General features: G+C 39.9%; 1 protein-coding gene across 5 annotated transcripts in view; it reads right to left on the bottom strand.

Annotated features, from left to right (window-relative positions):
* The window catches only part of TBCE (tubulin folding cofactor E), an 89,274-nt gene that overhangs the window by 50,727 nt on the left and 17,542 nt on the right, over window positions 1-21,005 (bottom strand). For 3 of the 5 annotated variants that reach the window (XM_027530944.1, XM_027530947.1, XM_027530946.1), the window contains exon 2: window positions 10,677-10,807. In XM_027530944.1, the coding sequence (XP_027386745.1) occupies window positions 10,677-10,776 (100 nt within the window). In that variant the 5' untranslated portion in view covers window positions 10,777-10,807. Of the gene's footprint in view, window positions 1-10,676; window positions 10,808-14,934; window positions 14,938-21,005 lie in introns of those variants that run through there. The other 2 variants (XM_027530945.1, XM_027530948.1) reach the window with 2 other exon arrangements.

Below are 21,005 nucleotides of genomic sequence, written 5' to 3'. Positions count from 1 at the left end.
TAAAAGGATCATACACCATGATCAAGTGGGAATTATTCCAGGGATAGAACTGTTTCAATATCCCCTAGTCAACCAGTGTGATACACATTAACAAAGTCAAGAATTAAAACCATGTTATCATCCTAACAGATGCAAAAAAAGCTTCTGACAAAATTCAACATCTATTTCTGAGAACAACTCTCCAGAAAGTGTGAACAGAGGGAACATACCTCAACATAGTAAAGGCCACATATGAAAAACCCACAGCTAACAACATACTCAATGGTGAAAATCGGAAAGCATTTTCTCTAAGATCAGGAACAAGACAAGGATGTCCACTCTCACCACATTTATTCAATGCAGTTTTGGAAGTCCTAGCCATAGTAATCAGAGAAGAAGAAACAGAAGGAATCCAAATTGGAAAAGAAGATGTAAAACTGTCACTGTTTGCAGATGACATGATTCCATGCAAAGAAAATTCTAATGATGCTCCCAGAAAACTACTAGAGCTCACCAATGAATTTGGTAAAGTTGCAGGATACGAAATTATATACAGAAATCTACGGTATTTGTAGATCTACTGTATGGTGCATTTCTATACACTAACAATGAAAGGTCAGAAAGAGAAATGTAAGGAAACAATCTCATTTATCATTGTGTCAAAAAGAACAAAATACCTAGGAAAAAACCTACCTAAGGAGGCAGAAGACCTGTAGTCTGAAAACTGTTAAGAGACTGATGAAAGAAATCAATGACAGAAACAGATGGAAACATACACCATGCTCCTGGACTGGAAGAATCAATATTGTCAAAATGAGTATACTATCCAAAGTAATCCACAGATTCAATGCAACCCCTGTTAAATTACTAGTGGCATTTTTTGCAGATCTAGAACAAAAAAATCTTCACACGTTACTGACTAGGGGATTTTTGCAGAAACTAATGGCTGTGGCCAGAGATTTGTTATGCAAGTGAATACTGAAACATCACCAGTCAATAATGTTTGGGTAACAGAAGATGTATTAATATAGCTCTGGTCTTTAAACTGTTAAGATTTGTATGGAAACACGACAGACCCTGAAGAGTCACAAAAAAAAAAAAAATAGAGCTGGAGTAATCAGATTCCCAGACTTCAGACTATACTATAAAGCTTTAATAAAACCATATGGTACTGGCACAAAAACACAAACACAGATTAATGGAAAAGGATAGAAAGCCCAGAAATAAATCCACACAGCTACTTGCAAACAGTACAACTGACAAGGGCTTAATTTCCAAAATATACAAATAGCTCACACAACTCAATAACAAAAAAACCCAAACAAGCCAATTGAAAAATGGGCAGAAGATCTAAATAGACACGTCTCCAAAGATGACATACAGAAAGCCAACAGACACATGAGAAGATGCTTGACACTGCTAACTAGTAGAGAAATGCAAATCAAAACTATAATGATGTATCACCTCACAGTGGTCAGAATAACCATCATCAAATAAAAGTCTACAAACAAATGCTGGAGAGGGTGTAAAGAAAAGGGAATCCTGTTCCCTTTTAGGAACTCCCTACACTGTTGATAGGAACGTAAATTGGTATAGCCACTATAGAGAACAGTATGGAGTTTCCTTGAAAAAGTAAAAATAGAGATTGCCCTCATGATCCAGTGGTTAGGACTGGGCACTTTCACCGCCGGGGCCCATGTTCAATCCCTGGTTGGGGAACTAAGATCCTGCAAGCCCCATAAGGCAGCCAGAAAAAAAATTTTTTAAAAAGAAGATCTCAAAATAGAGCTTTACCATTTGATCCAGCAATCTCACTCCCAGGCATATATCTGAAGAAAACCATAATTCAAAAAGATACATGAGGACTTTCCTGGTGGTGCAGTGCTTAAGAGCCTGCCTGACAATGCAGGGGACAAGGATTAGATCCCTGCTCCGGGAAGATTTCCCATACCAAAGGGCAACCAAGCCCGTGCGCCACAACCACTCAGCCCTCGGGCCCTAGAGCCCATGATCTACAACAAGAGAAGCCACCGCAATGAGAAGCCTCACCCCACAGAGGCTTCTGTGGAGAAGGCGTCTAGAGAGCAGCCCCCACTTGCTGCAACTAGAGAAAGCTCAAGCACAGCAATGAAAACCCAGCACAGCCAAAAAGAAGTACATAAAATTAAATTTTTTTAATTCAGAAAAATTGTTTAAAAAAATACATACACGCAAATATTCACTGCAGGAGTATTTACAATAGCTAAGACATGGAAACAACCTAAATGTCCACCAACAGAGGAATGGGTAAAGAAAATATGGAACATATATAAATGGACTATTCCTCAGCCATAAAAAACAATGAAATAATGCCATTTACAGCAACATGGATAGATCTTATCATACTAAGTAAATTTAAGTCAGAGAAAGACAAATATCATATGATACTGCATACATAGGGAATCTAAAAAATGATAGGAAGGGGTATGAGGGAGGCTCCAGAAGAAGAGGATACAATATATACTTACGGCTGATTTGCATTATTGTATGCAGAAACCAACACAACACTGTAAAGCAATTATTGTCCAATTTAAAATTTTTAAAAAAGAAAAAATAAACAAAAAATGATAGGAATGAACTTATTAACAAAACAGAAACAAACTCACAGACTTAGAAAACCAACTTATGGTTACTCAAGGAGAAAGGTGGGTAGGGAGGGATAAATTATGAGGTTGGGATTAACATATGCACACAACTATATATAAAATAGATAATCAACAAGGATACTGTAGAGCACAGGGAACTTTTACTCAATAGTCTGTAATAACCTATATGGGGAAAGAATCTGAAAAAGAATTGATATATGTATATAAATAACTGAATGACTTTGCCATACACCTGAAATTAACATAATAATGTAAATCAACTATATTTCAATATAAAATAATTTTTTTTACAAAAGAAAAAAGCTAGGGTAGAATTCTGATGGCATAAACAGCAGATTAAAAGACCTGTAATGTTGAAGGATCATGTGTGTGTGCTTAGTGGCTCAGTTGTGTCCAAGTCTTTGCAACCCCATGGACTGCATCCTGCTAGGCTCCTCTGTCCATGGGGATTCTCCAGGCAAGAATACTGGAGCGGGTTGCCATGCCCTCCTCCAGGGGATCTTCCCAACCCAGGGATCAAACCCAGGTCCCCGGCATTTCAGGCGGATTCTTTACCAACTGAGGCACCAGGGAAGCCCTGAAAGATCATATTATATGTAATTTTGAAGGACTATATGATTATCCATATTAAAGAATGTACCTACTCCACCTTGTATCTTCAAGGACTGTAAACCAAGAAGTTAATAAGAACACAGTTTTTTAATAACCTGACTTATTGGTTTAAAAGAACTCTATTCACCAATATGACAAAATGAATCGAAATTAAAGTTTAAAGTATACATACTGTTTTTAAGAAAATGTGTTTATGTTTTAGAGAAGCACAGTGAAGCATTAAGGGAACATTTCATGAAAGTATGGGCAAGATAAAGGACAGAAATGGTGAGGACCTAATAAAAGCAGACGAGATCAAGAAGAGATGGCAAGAATACACAGAAGAACTATACAAAAAAGGTCTTAATGACTCAGATAACCACAATGGTTACTCTAGGGGTCACTCACCTAGAGCCTGGACACTCTGGAGTGTGAAGTCAAGTGGGCCTTAGGAAGCATCACTATGATCAAAGCTAGTGGAGGTGATGGAATTCCGGTTAAGCTATTTAAAATCCTAAAGGATGATGCTGTTAAAGTGCTGCACTCAAAATGTTAGCAAATTTAGAAAGTTCAGCAGTGGCCACAGGACTGGAAAAAGCTTTCATTCCAATCCCAAAGAAAAGCAGTGCCAAAGAATGCTGAAACTACCAAACAACTGAGCTCATTTCACATGGCTTCAGCAGTACGTGAGCCAAGAACTTCCAGATGTTCAAGCTGAATTTAAAAAGGCAGAGGAACCAGAGATCAAATTGTCAACATTAGCTGGCTCATAGAGAAAGCAAGAGAATTCCAACATTAGGTGGCTCATAGAGAAAGCAAGAGAATTCCAGAAAAACATCTGCTTCATTGCCTAAGCTAAAGCCTTTGACTGTGTGGATCACAACTAACTATGGAAAATTCTTAAAGAAATGGGAATACCAGACCACTTTACCTGTCTCCTGAGAAACCTGTATAAAGGTCAAAAAGCAACAGTTAGAACTGGGCATGGAACAACTGATTAGTTCAAAATTGGGAAAGGAGTACAACAAGGCTGTATATATTGTTACTTTATTTACAGAGTACACCATGCAAAATGTCAGGCTGGATGAATCACAAGCTGGAATCACAAGATTACTGGGAGAAACATTAAGAACCTCAGATATGTAGATGATACCACTCTAATGGCAGACAGTGAGGAAAAACTAAAGAGCTTCTTGATGAGGGTGAAAGAGGAGAGTAACAAAGCTGGCTTAAAACTCAACATTCAAAAATTTAAGATCATGGCATCTGGTCCCATCAGTTCATGACAAATAGATGGAGAAACAGTGGAAACAGTGATAGATTTTATTTTCTTGGGCTCCATGGGGTCGCAAAGAGTCAGACATGACTTAGCAACTAAACAACAACATAAATATCTGCACAAAAAATAAAATATCAAACCTTAATCTGATCAAGCCTGTATGTAACTACCAACCTACAGGGAAAGTATGGGACAGAAAAACTAAATATTAATGACTTCGTGGGGATGCAATCTAAAAAATTCAGAATATGGGAAATTTTACAAGACAATTTTTCCAACAAATAAATAGTAAGGAGAAAAATAGAGAATAAATCCAGAAAATCCAATATCTAACCAAAAGGATCACCGGGGGGCGGGGGGAAAGCAGGTAATATGCAAAGGTTAAATTATCAAAGGTATCCTAGAAGAAAACGTCTCATCACTGAAGAAATGAGCAGGATTAACCAAGAAAACACACCAGACAATGAGTCAAGAAACACCCACAGCTGGACACAGCTGCTCTCATCATAAGGCTTTCTGTCCTCTATTGTTACCATGGTCACATATTATGTTAATAAATACCAAGAAAAGAGAAAGAAAACACAGCAGCAAGGCTTCCAGAATGTCCCACAAGATCCGACACTCCCCACGAGGCCCACGTACTCTACTTTGCAGTATCTGTGAGATGCCCAAGTTGTCAGCCGCTGCTTTCTTGAGGTGAAGTGGGTTTGTGGAGTTTTACAGTTTAATAAAGGCTGCCTGCGAGGTGGCCCTCTGAGCATCAGGACCACCCTGGGGAGTGCACAGAGGGGCTGGGATGAATTCCTCCCCAAGTGGGTGGTCAGGGAGCTCACTCTTAGTTTGAGAGAAGGCTGTTCACACTGAGGTGAAGGGCGGGGTTAAGGGCATCACTCCCAGTCCCCTGGCATGAGGGGCTAGAGGAATTAGGGCCCCCAGGCCCCCACACAGGGCTATAGGGCCACTACCCATGCTGAACATGGGGCTCTTCCAAGGGCCTCGTTACTCTTCTGGGTTCCAGAGTTGAGGAGAGAGCACATCCCTGGCTCCTGAGCAGTCTCCTTTCCCCCTACCCTTCTTCCTCCTCATCCGTCCTCAGTACTAAAGCTGGACTCTCCCAAGAAAGGAAGGCAAAGATGTCTCCATCTACCAGCCGCAGACAACGGACCTCCCTCAGCTCCTGTTTCAGCAGCAAGCCAAACAAAATCAGTTCCCCAGACAAAGCGGCCTGACCGAGCAGGCGGGGAGGATACGGGTGGACTGAGGAAGGGGACCCCTCAGCTCTGTCGTCCTCCTTCCATGGGTCTGGGTGCCTCCTGGCTCTTCCTCTAAATTGTGAAGCCACCATTTGTTAAATGTTCAGAGTCTGTGTCTTTAGCAGGAGACGGACCGGAGCAAAGGAGTGAAGCTCTTTTTTGTGAACAGTGATTATTTCCCTAAATGACAGCCAGATGCAAGCAGGGCCACCTGGAGATCTTACCTGCGGATACTAGTGCGAGCCACCCCCTTGGACTTAACTGGACTCCATGTTAACAGGATTCGTGAAGGCTGCCCCTGCTCCCCAACACCATGGCCTGAAGGAGAGGCCTGGGGAGGAACTGAGGATCAGCCAAGGCAGATGGGGCTGAGCTGCTTTCAGCAATCAGCCCAGGTCGCTCTAGAGGCCCTGCCCAGAACCTCTGCGGGAGTTCCCGGCCCTGCCACCTGGGGAACCAGGTGTAGAGTGTTGGAATCTGAGCTCACAGTTCTGCCCACTGCAGCCCTAAAGCAGATAAAACAAATAAAGCCCTAAAACAGCAGAGCCCAGAAATCAGTAGCATAGAGCAGCAGATCAAATTCCCACTCCATGGTTCATTCCTTCCCCTGAACTGACACCTCCCTTCACAGCTCCAAATATGCCCTGCCTTTGTGTTTCTTTCACATTTTACTCAGCTCAGGGAGGGCTTCCCAGTGGCTTAGACGGTAAAGAATCTGCTTGTAATGTGGGAGACCTTGGTTTGATCCCTGGGTCGGGAAGATCTCCTGGTGTATTAGACAGTAAAGAATCTCCTTGTAATGTGGGAGACCTTGGTTTGATCCCTGGGTCGGGAAGATCTCCTGGTGTAGGAAATGGCAACCCACTCCAGTATGCTTGCCTGGAGAATTCTGTGGACCAGAGGAGCCTGGGGGGCCACAGTCCCCGGGGTCCCAAAGAGTAGGACACGACTGAGCAAGTAACACTTTCACTTCAGGGGTTAAGAGTCAGAATAACTCCTCATGAATTCCTAACCAGGTGAGCTCAGGTCTACTTAACCTTTCTGTGCCTCAATGTCCTCATCCAGAAAACAGGGATGATGCTGTCAACATCACTGGATGAGAGATCATTCCGTCATTCAACAAACAAACTGAGCACCTAATAAGCACTCAGAGGGCTAGACGTGGCTATTCCAGGTGCTCAGCAAACACCAGTAACTGGTCTAAGTGCTTTTAAGCTTTTAACTCATTGAGTTGTCCAACAGCCCTACAGCCACATCCAGTGAAATAAGGAGTAAGTACTAAATCTGTGTTCCATTTCTCTGCATCTTTGTACCTATCCCAGAGATGAGTTCTACAAGAAATCCAAAAGTAGCACCAACTGAAGTAATGGAAAAAAATGCTGCATACAATGATATAATTAATAAAAAGTAAATACACAGAAGCTCCCTCTTGGCAGAATTATAATTTTCTGGGGGAAAAATGCCTGATAATACATACATGAAGAAAGTGTCCAAGTCACAGGCAACTTAATAATGTACATCCCTTCATATTGTTAAAGTACCATTAAATAGCTTCCACCTAACTTACTGTATTTGTGAGGTGCCACTCCAATCTGCCTTTAGGAACTGGAATGAATTCCCCCTGGATGCTGGCAGTACTGGCTTTTGGCAGTTGGCACTCAGCTGCAGGCCCTCTTTTAGAAATGTCTCCACTGGGAGAAAACACCTTGGCCCAGAGCACACCTCCTTCCTAAGGCAGCCACAATCCAGTGATAGATCATCACATCTCAACTATGAAAGACTGTGAAGGGCCATCCCATCTTCAGAGTTCCCCCACAAGATCAGATAAATCCTTGGTTTAGAATAATCATGGCACCTGGACTTTCCTGGCTCAGTGGATAAGAATCCGTCTGACAGGGAACTTCCCTGGTGGTCCAGGGGTTAAGACTTCACCTTCCAACACAGAGGGTGTGGGTTCGACCCCGGTGAGGAAGCTAAGGTCCCACATGCCTTGGGGTCAAAAACCTAAAACAGAAGCAATACTGTAACAAATTCAATTAAAGAAAAAAAAACTAAAAAAAAAAAAAAAAAGAATCCATCTGACAATACAGGAGACACGGGTTTGATCCCTGGTCCAGGAAGATTCCACATGCCATGGAGTCACTAAGCCCACGTGCCACAACTACTGAGCCTGAGCCCCAGGGCCTACGGCCACAACTACTGAAGCCCGCTCGCCTAGAGTCCCTGCTCTGCAGCAAGAGAAACCATCGCAATGAGAAGCCACGCAACATAGTAAAGGGTATCGCCCATGCTTGCTGCAACTAGAGAAAGCCCACGTGAAGCAATGAAGACCCAGCACGGCCAAAAATAAACAAAAATTAAAAATAAATAGAAGACTAGAACACTCATGGCCCAACTTCTCCCTCTGCCCAATCCAGCTCCCTTCCCTTCCCTTGCATTACTATCAATTCTAAGAGGACTACCTAATACAATTTTTGAATAGTAAACTTCCAAAATGCGAATCTCCATCTCAGTCTACTTCCCAGAGAACCGGGGCATTCAAAATTTCCAAGAATTGGACATTGATCCACTACTTTCAGACAGCAACCTGGCAATATATATCAAGTATCGTAAACTATTCATAGTCTTGAGAAGCAAGAGAACAGAAAGGGTATGGGCTCAAAAGCACAGTTTCAAATGCCAGCTTTTTACAGGAAAGCTTTGAGACCTGAGTCTTGGTCTCTTCATCTGTAAAAATAACATCTATATTCTAGAGCTGTTATAATTTTAGAGTTGTAATAATGTTCATGTTCAAAGTGGAGAGCATATAAAAGCAACTGGTACACAATGCTGCTTAATTAGCCATGAATGTTGCTAATCAGCTGGCTTTAAGATTAAATGTTATTTTCTCTTTCAATTTACCAATAATCCAAGTAAAACAAGAGAAGAAACCCTCTCCATACTAAATATTCTGGTAAATCTTAGGTCCATGAAGGCAGAGTCCATAACTATCTAGTTCAGTGGTTCTCAACCTTAATGAACCTAGTAAAATGCCCTGGAGAGCTTCTTTAAATGCAGATGGCTGGGTCCCAACTCCAGAGTTTCTGATTCTGTAGTTCTGGGGTGGGGCCCAAGAATGTACATTGCTAACAAGTAATCAAGTGACGTTGATACTCCTTAGGACCATATTTTGAGACCCTCTGGTGTAAATTTACCACTGAATACCTTGTATACATTTAAGCCAATTCCTGATATATAGAAGGTATTTAAATATTTGTTGACTGATTGACTAAGACATATAAATAAGTCTACTATACTACTGTCATTGACAAAAGTAAAAAAAGAAACTAGAAATTAATGCCTAAAAAGGAAGAATGATTAAACAAACTATGTACTACACTAAATGTAACCATTAAGAAATATAAGTAAAGGAGTGCTCTGGCGGCCTTGTGGTTAGGACTTTGGGCTTTCACTGCCATGGCTAGGGTTCAGTCCCTGGTCAGGGACCTGAGATCTCACAAGCCAAATACAAATAAATCCATTTCTATACACTAACAATGACAGATCAGAAAGAGAAATTCAAGAAACAATTTCACTTACCATCTTATCACAAAGAATAAAGTACCAAGGAATAAACCTAAGGAGACAAAAGATTTATACTCTGAAAACTGTAAGATGCTGATGAAAGAAATCAAAGAAGACACAACCGATGGAAACCATATTCATGGATTGGAAGACTCAGTACTGTCAAAATGACCATATTACCCAAGGCAATCTACAGATTCAATGCAATCCCTACCAAATTACCACTGGTATTTTCCACAGAACTAGAAAATAATCTTAAAATCTGTATGGAGACACAAAAGATCCCAAACAGCAAAAGCAATCTTGAGAAAGAAAAACAGAACTAGAAGAACCAGGCTCCCTGATTTAAGACTATACTACAAAGCTACAGTCATCAAAACAGTATGGTACTGGCACAAAAACAGAAATATAGATCAATGGAACAGGATAGACAGTCCAGAGATAAACCCATGGACCAATGGTCACTTAATCTATAACAAAGACAGCAAGAACACGCAATGTTGGAAAGACAGTCTCTTCAACAAATGGTGCCGGCAAAAATGGACAGCTATACGTAAAAAAAAATGAAATTAGATCATTCTTTAACATCATACACAAAAATAAACTCAAAATGCATTAAAGATCTAAATGTGAGACTGGGTACCATAAAATTCCTAGAGGAAAACATAAGCAGAACACTCTCCAACATAAACTGCAGCAATATCTTTTCTCAATCTGTCTCCCAGAATAATGGGAATAAAAACAAAAATAAACAAATGGGACCTACTTAAACTCAAAAGCTTTTGTACAGCAAAGGGAACAATAAACAAAATGAAATGTCAACACACAAACTGGGAGAAAATATTTGCAAAGAGGACCTATAGGTGGCCAAGAGGCAACATATACAAATACTGCATCATTATATTGTACACCTGAAACTAATATGTTAATTATCTCAATAAAAAAGGAAATACAAGTAAAATAATGCTATAGAAACATAGATATATACCAAATCATAAGTGAAAAACGGTAAAAACAAATTGTATTCAGATCAATTTGAATTACACATACATATGGATTAACGATAATAGAAATTTCAAAAATATTACTTCATTTTTGAGCTTAGGATTATGGGAATTCAAGTTTTGTTATGGTTTAAAGTTTACACTGAAGATATTTTAAGAATGACTTAATATAAAATAGTAACATTAAATAATTAGATAAGTGTATAATCAAATTAAGTCATGGATACCACTGAAGTAAAAGTGTATCAGAGCATATATAACTTGCTTGTTAGCATCATCAAATTGGTATTACAGACCTCTACTGAGACACCTAACAGAAACAACTACAAAATAAACCCGCACACACAAAGTCATAAATTACCTGCCACAGGAGGGACAAGGCCAGAAAAACGCACTGTTGCATGTTCCCCGTTAACTTCAACTCTCCGACCAATGACATCTGATGTCGAAGTGCTGTTCATTATAACATAGCCAGAATCCAAAATATGAGATCTAGGAAAAAAACATGACATTGACAAGAACTTAGTAAAATTCTTTAAAAAAAAATTTTTTTTAACTGTATGCAGATGCTCATTAGGTCAACGCTTCTACCCAATTTAGCCTTCCTATTTTGGTGAAGAGAAGAACCTAAGGGTTTATGTACCAGACTCTCAGAATGTGATTTTACTTTACTCTCCGTTTTGATAATTTAATGCATTAAAAAAAAACCTTGCTTAACTCTAGTTAGCTCACATCACATGACTGTGTACTTTTACTAAGGATGGGAAGGGAAGGAAAAGAGAGGGGGATCAAGGTGACAGAGAAAAGGGAAAGAAAACATGCAACACAGGCATCATTCTCTGCCCAGGAAGTAGAAACACACAAATCCACAGAGCCAGGAAGGAACACATATGTATGATGACAAATTTAGAACCCTAACAATAGGGGGCCCAAGAGAAAAGCATCATCTCTCGAGGAATGATCACTAGATCCAACTCCCACTTCAATAAGTCAGTTTTTTCAACAGATAAAAAAGAAAGAGATGGAAGGGGGGAAAAAAAAGATTAAAGGAAATGTAAGAGATGTCAGCTAATTGCAATGTATGAACATTGTTTGGAACCTGAACTCTTAAGAACTGTAAATAATTTTCAAAATAAATTATGAGAAAATATTTGAACGCTGACTAGATAGCTGATGATATTCAAGAATAATTGTCTCCAGTAACAATTAAAAATCAATTTATTTGGGGGGAAAAATGGAAAGGGGAATTCCCTGGACCAGTGGTTAGGATTCCACACGTTCATTGAAGGGGGCACAGCTTCGATCTCTGGTCAAGGAACTAAAGATCCCGAATGCTGCACAGTGAGGCCAAAAATTAAAATTTAAAAAGTCAAAGAATAATTGTGAAATTTTTAGCTATGATAATGGCATAGTGGTTATGGCTTTTTAAAATACCTTACCTTTCAGAAATACACATTAAATTATTTACAGATTTTTAAAAGTCATATTTTAGACATGTCACACAGTGGTGGTACAGACAACACACTGAAAGGAAGTAAAAAGCAGAGGGGCCAGTTAGGGAAATAGTGCTGTAACTCAGGTGAAAACCAGCAAAGAATGAACCAAGACACTGGCATCCACCCTTTCATTTGACACATACTAAGCACTAACCACATGCTGGCTGAAACGGTGGACCCCACGTGACAACCAGTAAACCCTGCATGTATGATTCCTGCCTCAGAGTATAAGTACAGTGAGTTAGACCTGAGAGAAGGGTATGGATTTTGGAGAAAGTTAAGAGCTAGAACAGGGTCTGGAGATTAAATGGATAGAAATGGTAAAACTGAAGACTAGGAAGACAAGATAGCGTCTGGGGTAGATGGTGGCACCAAACAGCAACATGAGTAATACAAGAGGAGATTCGAGTGTGGGAGGGAAAACCACTTGTTTGAGGCGTCTATCGAATGTCATGACAGATGTAGGTCTCTAGTTCAAAGGACACGTTTTCACTAGAACTGTGTATTTGGGAGTCATCACCTCAGTATAACAGTGGATGAGATCGGAAGTGTACTAGGTGAAAAGAAAAGCAATCACTGACAGAACTCTGGGGAAATACAATATTTAAAAGAGAAAGGGAAGAAACCTCTAAGAAAGAATCTGAGGAAAACCTGGTTTTCCTTTATTCTTTCTGGCTTTTCCCCCTGACTCTGCAAGTGGTGTTGAGAAAGTTGGACAGCTGCATATGAATCAATGAAGTTAGAACACACACTCTCATCATATACAGAAATAAACACAAAATGGCTTAAAGACTTAAATATAAGATATGACACCACAGAACTCCTACAAGAGATCAGAGACAAAACATTCTCTGACATAAACTGTACCAATGTTTTCTTTCAGTCTCCCAAGGCATTAGAAATAAAAGCAAAAATAAACAAATGGAGCCTAATCAAATTTACAAGCTTTTGCACAGCAAAGGAAATCATAAACGAAACACAAAGACAACCTTTGGAATGCGAGAAAATATTTGCAAATGATGTGACCAACAAGGGCTTAATTTCCAAAGTACACAAACAGCTCATAAAACTCAACAACAAAAACAAACCACCCAATCAAAATCTGGGCAGAAGACCTAAAGAGACATTCCTCCAAAGAAATACATGGCCAATAAGCACATGAAAAGATGCTCAACATCACTAATTATTAGAGAAAAGCAAATCAAAATTACAATAAGGTACCACCTCACATCTGTTAGACTGATCATCATTAAAAAGTCTACAAATAATACATGCTGGAGAGGGTGTGGAGAAAAGGGAACCCTCCTACACTGCTGGTGGGAATGTAAGTTGGTGCAGTCACTGTGGAAAACAGTATGGAGGTTCCTCAGAGAATTAAAAACAGGATTATCATATGATCCAGCAATCCCGCTCTGGGACATACATCCAAACAAACCTATATGTCAAAGAGTTACATGCACCCCTGTGTTCACAGCAGCGCTGTTCACAACAGCCAAGACATGGAAGCAACCTAAATGTCCATGAACAGATGAATGGATAAAGAAGATGTGGTGCATACACACAATGGAATACCACTCAGTCCAAAAGAAGGAAATAATGCCCTTTGCAGCAACATGGATGACTATCCATGAGATTATCATAACAAGAGATTATCATACTAAGTGAAGTCAGTCAGAAAGAGGAAGAAAACACCACATGATATCACTTGTATGTGGAATCTAAAATATGACAGAAACGAACTTATCTATGAAACAGAATCACAGACCCAGAGAACAAGTTGGTGGTGGCCAAGGGGAGTGATGGAGTGGAATCCTTGGGTTAGTAGATGTTAAGTTTTTATATACACAATGGATAAACAACAAGGTCCTACTGCTGCTAAGCTGCTGCTAAGTCACTTCAGTCGTGTCCGACTCTGTGCGACCCCATAGACGGCAGCCCACCAGGCTCCCCCGTCCCTGGGATTCTCCAGGCAAGAACACTGGAGTGGGTTGCCATTTCCTTCGCCAATGCATGAAAGTGAAAGTGAAGTCGCTCAGTCGTATGTGACTCTTAGCGACCACATAGACTGCAGCCTACCAGGCTCCTCCATCCATGGGATTTTCCAGGCAAGAGTACTGGAGTGGGGTGCCATTGCCTTCTCCGAAGGTCCTACTGGTATAGCACAAAGAGTTATATTCAATATCCTATGATAAACCATAATGGAAAAAAATATTTTAAAAAAGAATGCATGTATATATATGTGTGTGTGTGTGTGTGTGTGTGTGTAACTGAACCAACTTGTGGTACTGCAGAAATTAACACAACACTGCAAAACAACTATAGTTCCATTTAATAAAAACAATAAATAAATGATAAAAAAAAAATACAGGCAAACCTCTTGAGATGTTGTGTTTGATTCCAGAACACTGCACACTGCAATAAGGCAAGTACTGCAAGAAGAAAAAAAAAAAAAAGGGCGCAGGGGAGGGGAGGCTGAATTTTGACAGTTTGATTATCAAAGGGCATCAACAAAAGCAAAGAAAGAAAGACAAACATGGGCGGACAGGGCAGTCAGGAGGAGCCAACATCTAGATCTAAACTTGCCTGGCAGGTTTGAAAAGCAAAAGGGAAATCAGCCCGGAGCCTCAAATTGGTGGGAAGAAGCAAAACAGTTCAGATAATCTGAAGAAAAGTCAACAGGAAGATGAGGGCAGGTGTGGGAAGCCATGGTTTAGCAAGCTCAGACACACGTGGAGTCATGCAGCTAAGAGGTCTAGTCAGTAGGTAGGGCCCTGATGTGAAGTTCTAGTCCCCAAGGAGAAAACTAGTAAGGTCACTATAGACCACCATTCCTACAAGAAGTTCTAGTAGAAGTCCGAATCTTGGTTCCTTGAACTAGAGTGCATGCGGGCTATCCAAACCCAGACACTCACAACTAAGCCTCACAGTAAGTCTGAAGTTCTTGATGGGGCTTGGCCTAAGGAGACCACTTTATAGATCACGCTCACAGCAAGATGTCTGGATAAGAAGAAAGGGGCAGTGGTCAACTGGTGACTAGGAAACCAAGTGGCATAAATGGCAGAAGTGATCCTCATTTTCCTTTAATACATATAATTAATTTACAAAAGTTTAAAGTTCCTTCACCTGCTCAATTCTACTTGATCTCTAGTAACAATTCTATTCATTCCCATCTGTATGTTGTGCCCAAAGGATCCGAGATCATCTGTTATATGGTAGCCAAGGTCAGTTAATAACTGGTTCTACATTATGATTTTTTTTTTTTTGGCAGCATCCTGCACCTTGTGGGATCTTAGTTACCCAATCAGGGATTGAATCTGGGCCACGAGAAGTGAAAGTGTGAACTCCTAACCACTGGACCAGCAGAGAATTCCCTGCATTATGTATTTTTGATGATCCTGTCTAGTCTCTTAACTCTTCTAGTAATTGTTTCTTTATACTGTGACCTTCTGGAAGGAACTAGAGACTGGCTCCTTGTCTTGGTGCCCTACGCCTTGGTTTCTTCTCCCTCTGGCCAGTCACCCAGTTAGTCCCTGTATCCTGCTGTCAGATCCACTGGATGTTAGTTACTGGTCCACCCTGGACTCCACAGCCTGTTTGCTGTTATTTCCACCCACTGATATTAGTACTGCCCTCTGCAGCTAAAAGAAACAACTATTCCCTTTTCCAGCTGACATTTAAATATTTGATCAGATCAGTCGCTCAGTCGTGTCTGACTCTTTGCGACCCCATGAATCGCAGCACGCCAGGCCTCCCTATCCATCACCAACTCCCGGAGTTCACTCAGACTCATGTCCATCGAGTCAGTGATGCCATCCAGCCATCTCATCCTCTGTCATCCCCTTCTCCTCTTGCCCCCAATCCCTCCCAGCATCAGAATCTTTTCCAGTGAGTCAGCTGTTCACAGGAGATGGACAAAGTACTAGAGTTTCAGCTGCAGCATCATTCCTTCCAAAGAAATCCCAGGGCTGATCTCCTTCAGAATGGACTGGTTGGGTCTCCTTGCAGTCCAAAGGACTCTCAAGAGTCTTCTCCAACACCACAATTCAAAAGCATCAATTCTTCGGCACTCAGCCTTCTTCACTGTCCAACTCTCACATCCATACATGACCACTGGAAAAACCATAGCCTTGACTAGATGAACCTTTGTTGGCAAAGTAATGTCTCTGCTTTTGAATATGCTATCTAGGTTGGTCATAACTTTCCTTCCAAGGAGTAAGCATCTTTTAATTTCATGGCTGCAGTCACCATCTGTAGTGATGCTGGAGCCCAGAAAAATAAAGTCTGACACTGTTTCCACTGTTTCCCCATCTATTTCCCATGAAGTGATGGGACTGGATGCCATGATCTTCGTTTTCTGAATGTTGAGCTTTAAGCCAACTTTTTCACTCTCCACTTTCACTTTCATCAAGAGGCTTTTTAGTTCCTCTTCACTTTCTGCCATAAGGGTGGTGTCAATTATATTACTACTTCCCCTTTCTCCTCTTCCTGTCCCCACCTTCCAAAACCCATTAACAGGGTAAACATTCCCACCTCCGTCCTCATGTGAATTCCAAGATCTCCTCCATGATTCATTTACAGATTCTTTTCTTAATATGAAAACACTTGTACACCAGAAACTAACACAACATTGTAAACCAATTACACTACAATAAAAACAAAAGCAAAACACCTAAAACTGAAAACCATATTCCAAATGTGATGACCTGTGTGGGTTCAATGGTCTGAACATCACACCTCTAATAATATAGCCTAATATTACATTTCACTTTTTCTCCTTTTCATGGGAAAGACTGCTGCTTGTTATTAAGACTGCAAGGAAATAAACTATATCACTTTCTGATCATAAAATTAAAATGCTTAAATTTCACTATTTAATTATTACCTTCCCTGTAATAGGAAATGGCAACCCACTCCGGTATTCTTGGCTGGAAAATCCCATGGACTCCTAGGAGCCTGGAGGACATACTCCACAGGGTTGCAAAGAGTCGACCACAACTGAGTGACTGAGCATGCATATATTATTACATTACACTAAAAAACAGTTCTCAATAGTTTTAAAAGTCCTTTCAAGTCTCATTAACATGTAAACAGAATTTCATTACAATAGAAACAGATATATAATTTCTGTTCTATTTAACATTCTGCCAACATTTTTCTATACAGCCACAGAATCATAGTAACTAATTTACTCTTGACATGTAGATAACACAATTTAATCGCTTCTCTATTGTTATGTTTTTATTATTTACTATTCCAAAGAAAACAGCTAAAAATATCTTTTAAAACTATTCGTATCCTCTTAAATATTTTCATAGGAAAAATTCTTGAGACAATTATTCCAAGTAAATAAATACACTTAAGATTCTAGAAAGCCATGACCAATTTATTCGTCAAAAAAGAAGTACTATCACTGACACCAAGAGAAAATCTACTTGTTTATTTCTCAGGAATCCTCATCAAGAGCTTTCAAATCAGGCCTTCTCTATTCTGTATTTGTATAACTAATGTTTGAGGCAGGAATTTAATACATTATATCATTATTATAAATGTAGAACTTTACATTCATATATATTTAACATCAAATAGTCCAACATATTAACTCTCTCTCCTGTGTAGTTTTGTAAAAACGAAGACAGAAAAGAATATAAGACTCTAACCAAAGACAGAAACCCATGAGTTAAAACTTTTCACTTACAAGCCTTTTTATTACCCACCTCACATTCAAGAATGTCATGAACTTTGTGAAATGTTTCACTGAAATCAAAATACAGTCAGTCAGGAGACATAATCCTGTCAATCAAACAGAGGAGGAATGGGGAAGAAGGCTTCAGTTCAATTCAGTCCCTCAGTCATATCCAACTCTTTGCGACCCCATGGACTGCAGCACGCCAGGCTTCCCTGTCCATCATCAACTCCTGGAGCCTACTCAAATTCACATCCATTGCGTCAGGGATGCCATCCAACTATCTCATCCTCTGTCACCCCCTTCTCCTCCGCCTTCAATCTTTCCCAGCATCAGGGTCTTTTCCAATGAGTCAGTTCTTCACATCAGGTGGCCAAAGTATTGGAGTTTCAGCTTCAACATCAGTCCTTCCAATGAATATTCAGGACTGATCTCCTTTACGATGGACTGGTTGGATCTCCTTGCAGTCCAAGGGACTCTCACGGTCTTCTCCAACACCACAGTTCAAAAGCATCAATTCTTTGGCACTCAGCTTTCTTTATAGTCCAACTCTCACATCCACACGTGACTACTGGAAAAACCATAGCTTTGACCAGATGGACTTTTGCTGGTGAAGTAATGTCTCTGCTTTTTAATATGCTGTCTAGGTTGGTCATAGCTTTTCTTCCAAGGAGCAAGTGTCTTTTAATTTCATGGTTGCAGTCACCATCTGCAGTGATTTTGGAGCCCCAAAAAATAAAGTCTGACACTGTTTCCACTATTTCCCCATCTATTTGCCATGAAGTGATGGGACCAGATGCCATGATCTTCGTTTTCTGAATATTGAGCCTTAAGCCAACTTTTCCATTCTCCTCTTTCACTTTCATCAAGAGGCTCTTTAGTTCTTCTTCACTTTCTGCCATAAGGGTGGTGTCAGCTGCACATCTGAGGTTATTGATATTTCTCTTGGCAATCTTGATTCCAGCCTGTGCTTCGTCCAGCCCAGCATTTCACATGATGTACTCTGTATATAAGCTAAATAAGCAGCGTGACAATATACAGACTTGACATAGTCCTTTCCCAATTTGGAGCCAGTCTGTTGTTCCAGGTCTGGTTCTAACGCTTCTTGACCATCATTCAGGTTTCTCAGGAGGCAGATAAGGTAGTCTGGTATCCAATCTCTTTTAAGAATTTTCCAGAGTTTGTTGTGATCCACACAGTCAAAGGCTTTAGCATAGTCAATGAAGCAGAAGTAGCTGTTTTTCTAAAATTCTCTTGCTTTTTCTATGATCCAACAGATGTTGACAATTTGACCACATGCATGGTAAGTGCTTAAATGAAAAAGGCATTAAACTTTTACAGTAATAAGATATCTTGAGACTGAGAAACCATACTCACACAACTTTTATTACTTTTATATGACTACAATTGTTCTATGTTATCATTATTGTTAATCTCTTACCATGTCTAATTCATAAACAAACTTGAGGGGGAAACACTATAATTAGAGGTACTATCTGCAGCTTCAGGAATCCACTGGTTGTTTCAGAACATAACCTCCACAGATAAGGAAGACTATTGCATTTTTCTTTTTTTATATATATCTAAAAATGTTTAGGATTTGGACCCCTGGCAGTCCAGTGGGTAGACCTCTGACCTTCAACTGCTGGGGGCCCAGGTTAAATCCCTGGTTGGGGAACTAAGCCTTCAGGTTAAGTGGCGCAGCCAAAAAATAGTTTAAGATTTAGTTTTTAAAAAATATATTACTAAAAGCAACAAAAAAGAAAGAAATGTGTTACTATACCCAAGGAGTTGGTTTTCTTATACTAGTTTTTAGTCTAAATCAATCCTAAAAGCTTTTAAGTTTTTTCACATGTTGATTTTGAGCTTCTGCTATTTTTCTTAAGAGGTGTGTTAGAGGATCTAAGTCATTGGTTTAGAACTCTCTCTTCCTCTATTTTAGTAATCCCCTTTGCTTTTTTCTATGCATATCTTTTTCACCTAAATTTTGAATAGTCATTCTCCCTTACCACTGACAACAGCTTTATTTGTATCTTATAGATACTTCCATACATATTTTATGCACATATAAGCAAACATATTCTTTTCTTTCTTTACACAGATGATGGCATACTATATGTGTGATTCTATTCCTTGTATTTTCATTCAATAATACATCCTACAGACTTATCCAGAGCCATATCAGGAGCGTTTAAATTTTTTATAGCTGCATAGGATTTGTATAGATATAACATGCTTTTGAACTGTGGTGTTGGAGAAGACTCTTGAGAGTCCCTTGGACTGCAAGGAGATCCAACCAGTCCATTCTGAAGGAGATCAGCTCTGGGATTTCTTTGGAAGGAATGATGCTAAAGCTGAAACTCCAGTACTTTGGCCTCATTCGAAGATTTGACTCATTGGAAAAGACTCTGATGCTGGGAGGGATTGGGGGCAGGAGGAGAAGGGGACGACAGAGGATGAGATGGCTGGATGGCATCACTGACTCGATGGACGTGAGTGTGAGTGAACTCCGGGAGTTGGTGATGGACAGGGAGGCCTGGCGTGCTGCGATTCATGGGGTCGAAAAGAGTTGAACACGACTGAGCGACTGAACTGAACTGAACAATTTATATAACTAGTCTTCAAGCTGATGGACATTTAGGTTACTCCCAAGTTTTTGCTACTGCAAACAATACGTCAAGTATTAATCCTATATATTTATCTTTTACAGCTGTGCAAAAAATATCTGTAGGAAACATTCTCAAAATGGGTACTGCTAAGTCAACGGGTATGTGCATTTTTAATTCTGATAAGTGATTACAAACGCCCCTTTCTAGAGGCTGACCCTATATAACTCCATTAGCTGTATATAAGCCCCCATATCATCACAACCTTGCCCTTCACAGAATATTAACACCCTTTTAGTTACCTGTCAGTCTGATAAATGAAATATGTATTTTATTTGCATTTCCTCTTATGAGGAGAACTAAGCATCTATTAATTTTGATCTCCTTTTCTGTGAACTGCATGTTCAGAATCCTTTGTCAATTTCCTATTGGTTTATTGATCTTTTTCTTAGTTGGGCTTTAAAATCTAAACTGTTTTCTGCATGGTCTTAATGATGAGATGCTACACAATTCCTCAAATAAAATAATTTGAAAAGAACTGAATGGAGAGACATAAGCAGACATCTGCACACCCAGATATTCACAGGAGTATTATTCACAACAGCCAAAAGGTGGAAATAACTCAAATGTCCATTGATGGAGGAATGGATAAAACAAATACAGTACATACAGACACTGGATTACTCAGCCTTAAAATGAAGGAAATTCTACCACACGACACATGAATGAATCTCAGAAAAACAACACTAAGTGAAATAAGCCAGTCACAGAAGGAAAAATACCGTATGATTCCACTTAAGAGAGGTACCTAGGGTAGTCACCTTCAGACAGAAAGCAGAATCTCGGCTACTGTATGCTGTGGTAAGAGGGAAATGAGTTGTTCAATGGTGACAGTTTCAATTTGG

This window comes from Bos indicus x Bos taurus, chromosome 28, assembly GCF_003369695.1.
Source record: "Bos indicus x Bos taurus breed Angus x Brahman F1 hybrid chromosome 28, Bos_hybrid_MaternalHap_v2.0, whole genome shotgun sequence".
In the NCBI taxonomy this organism is placed as follows: Eukaryota; Metazoa; Chordata; class Mammalia; order Artiodactyla; family Bovidae; genus Bos; species Bos indicus x Bos taurus.
The sequence above is the reverse complement of the archived record's forward strand: the minus strand, read 5'-3'. Positions and strand labels throughout refer to the sequence as shown.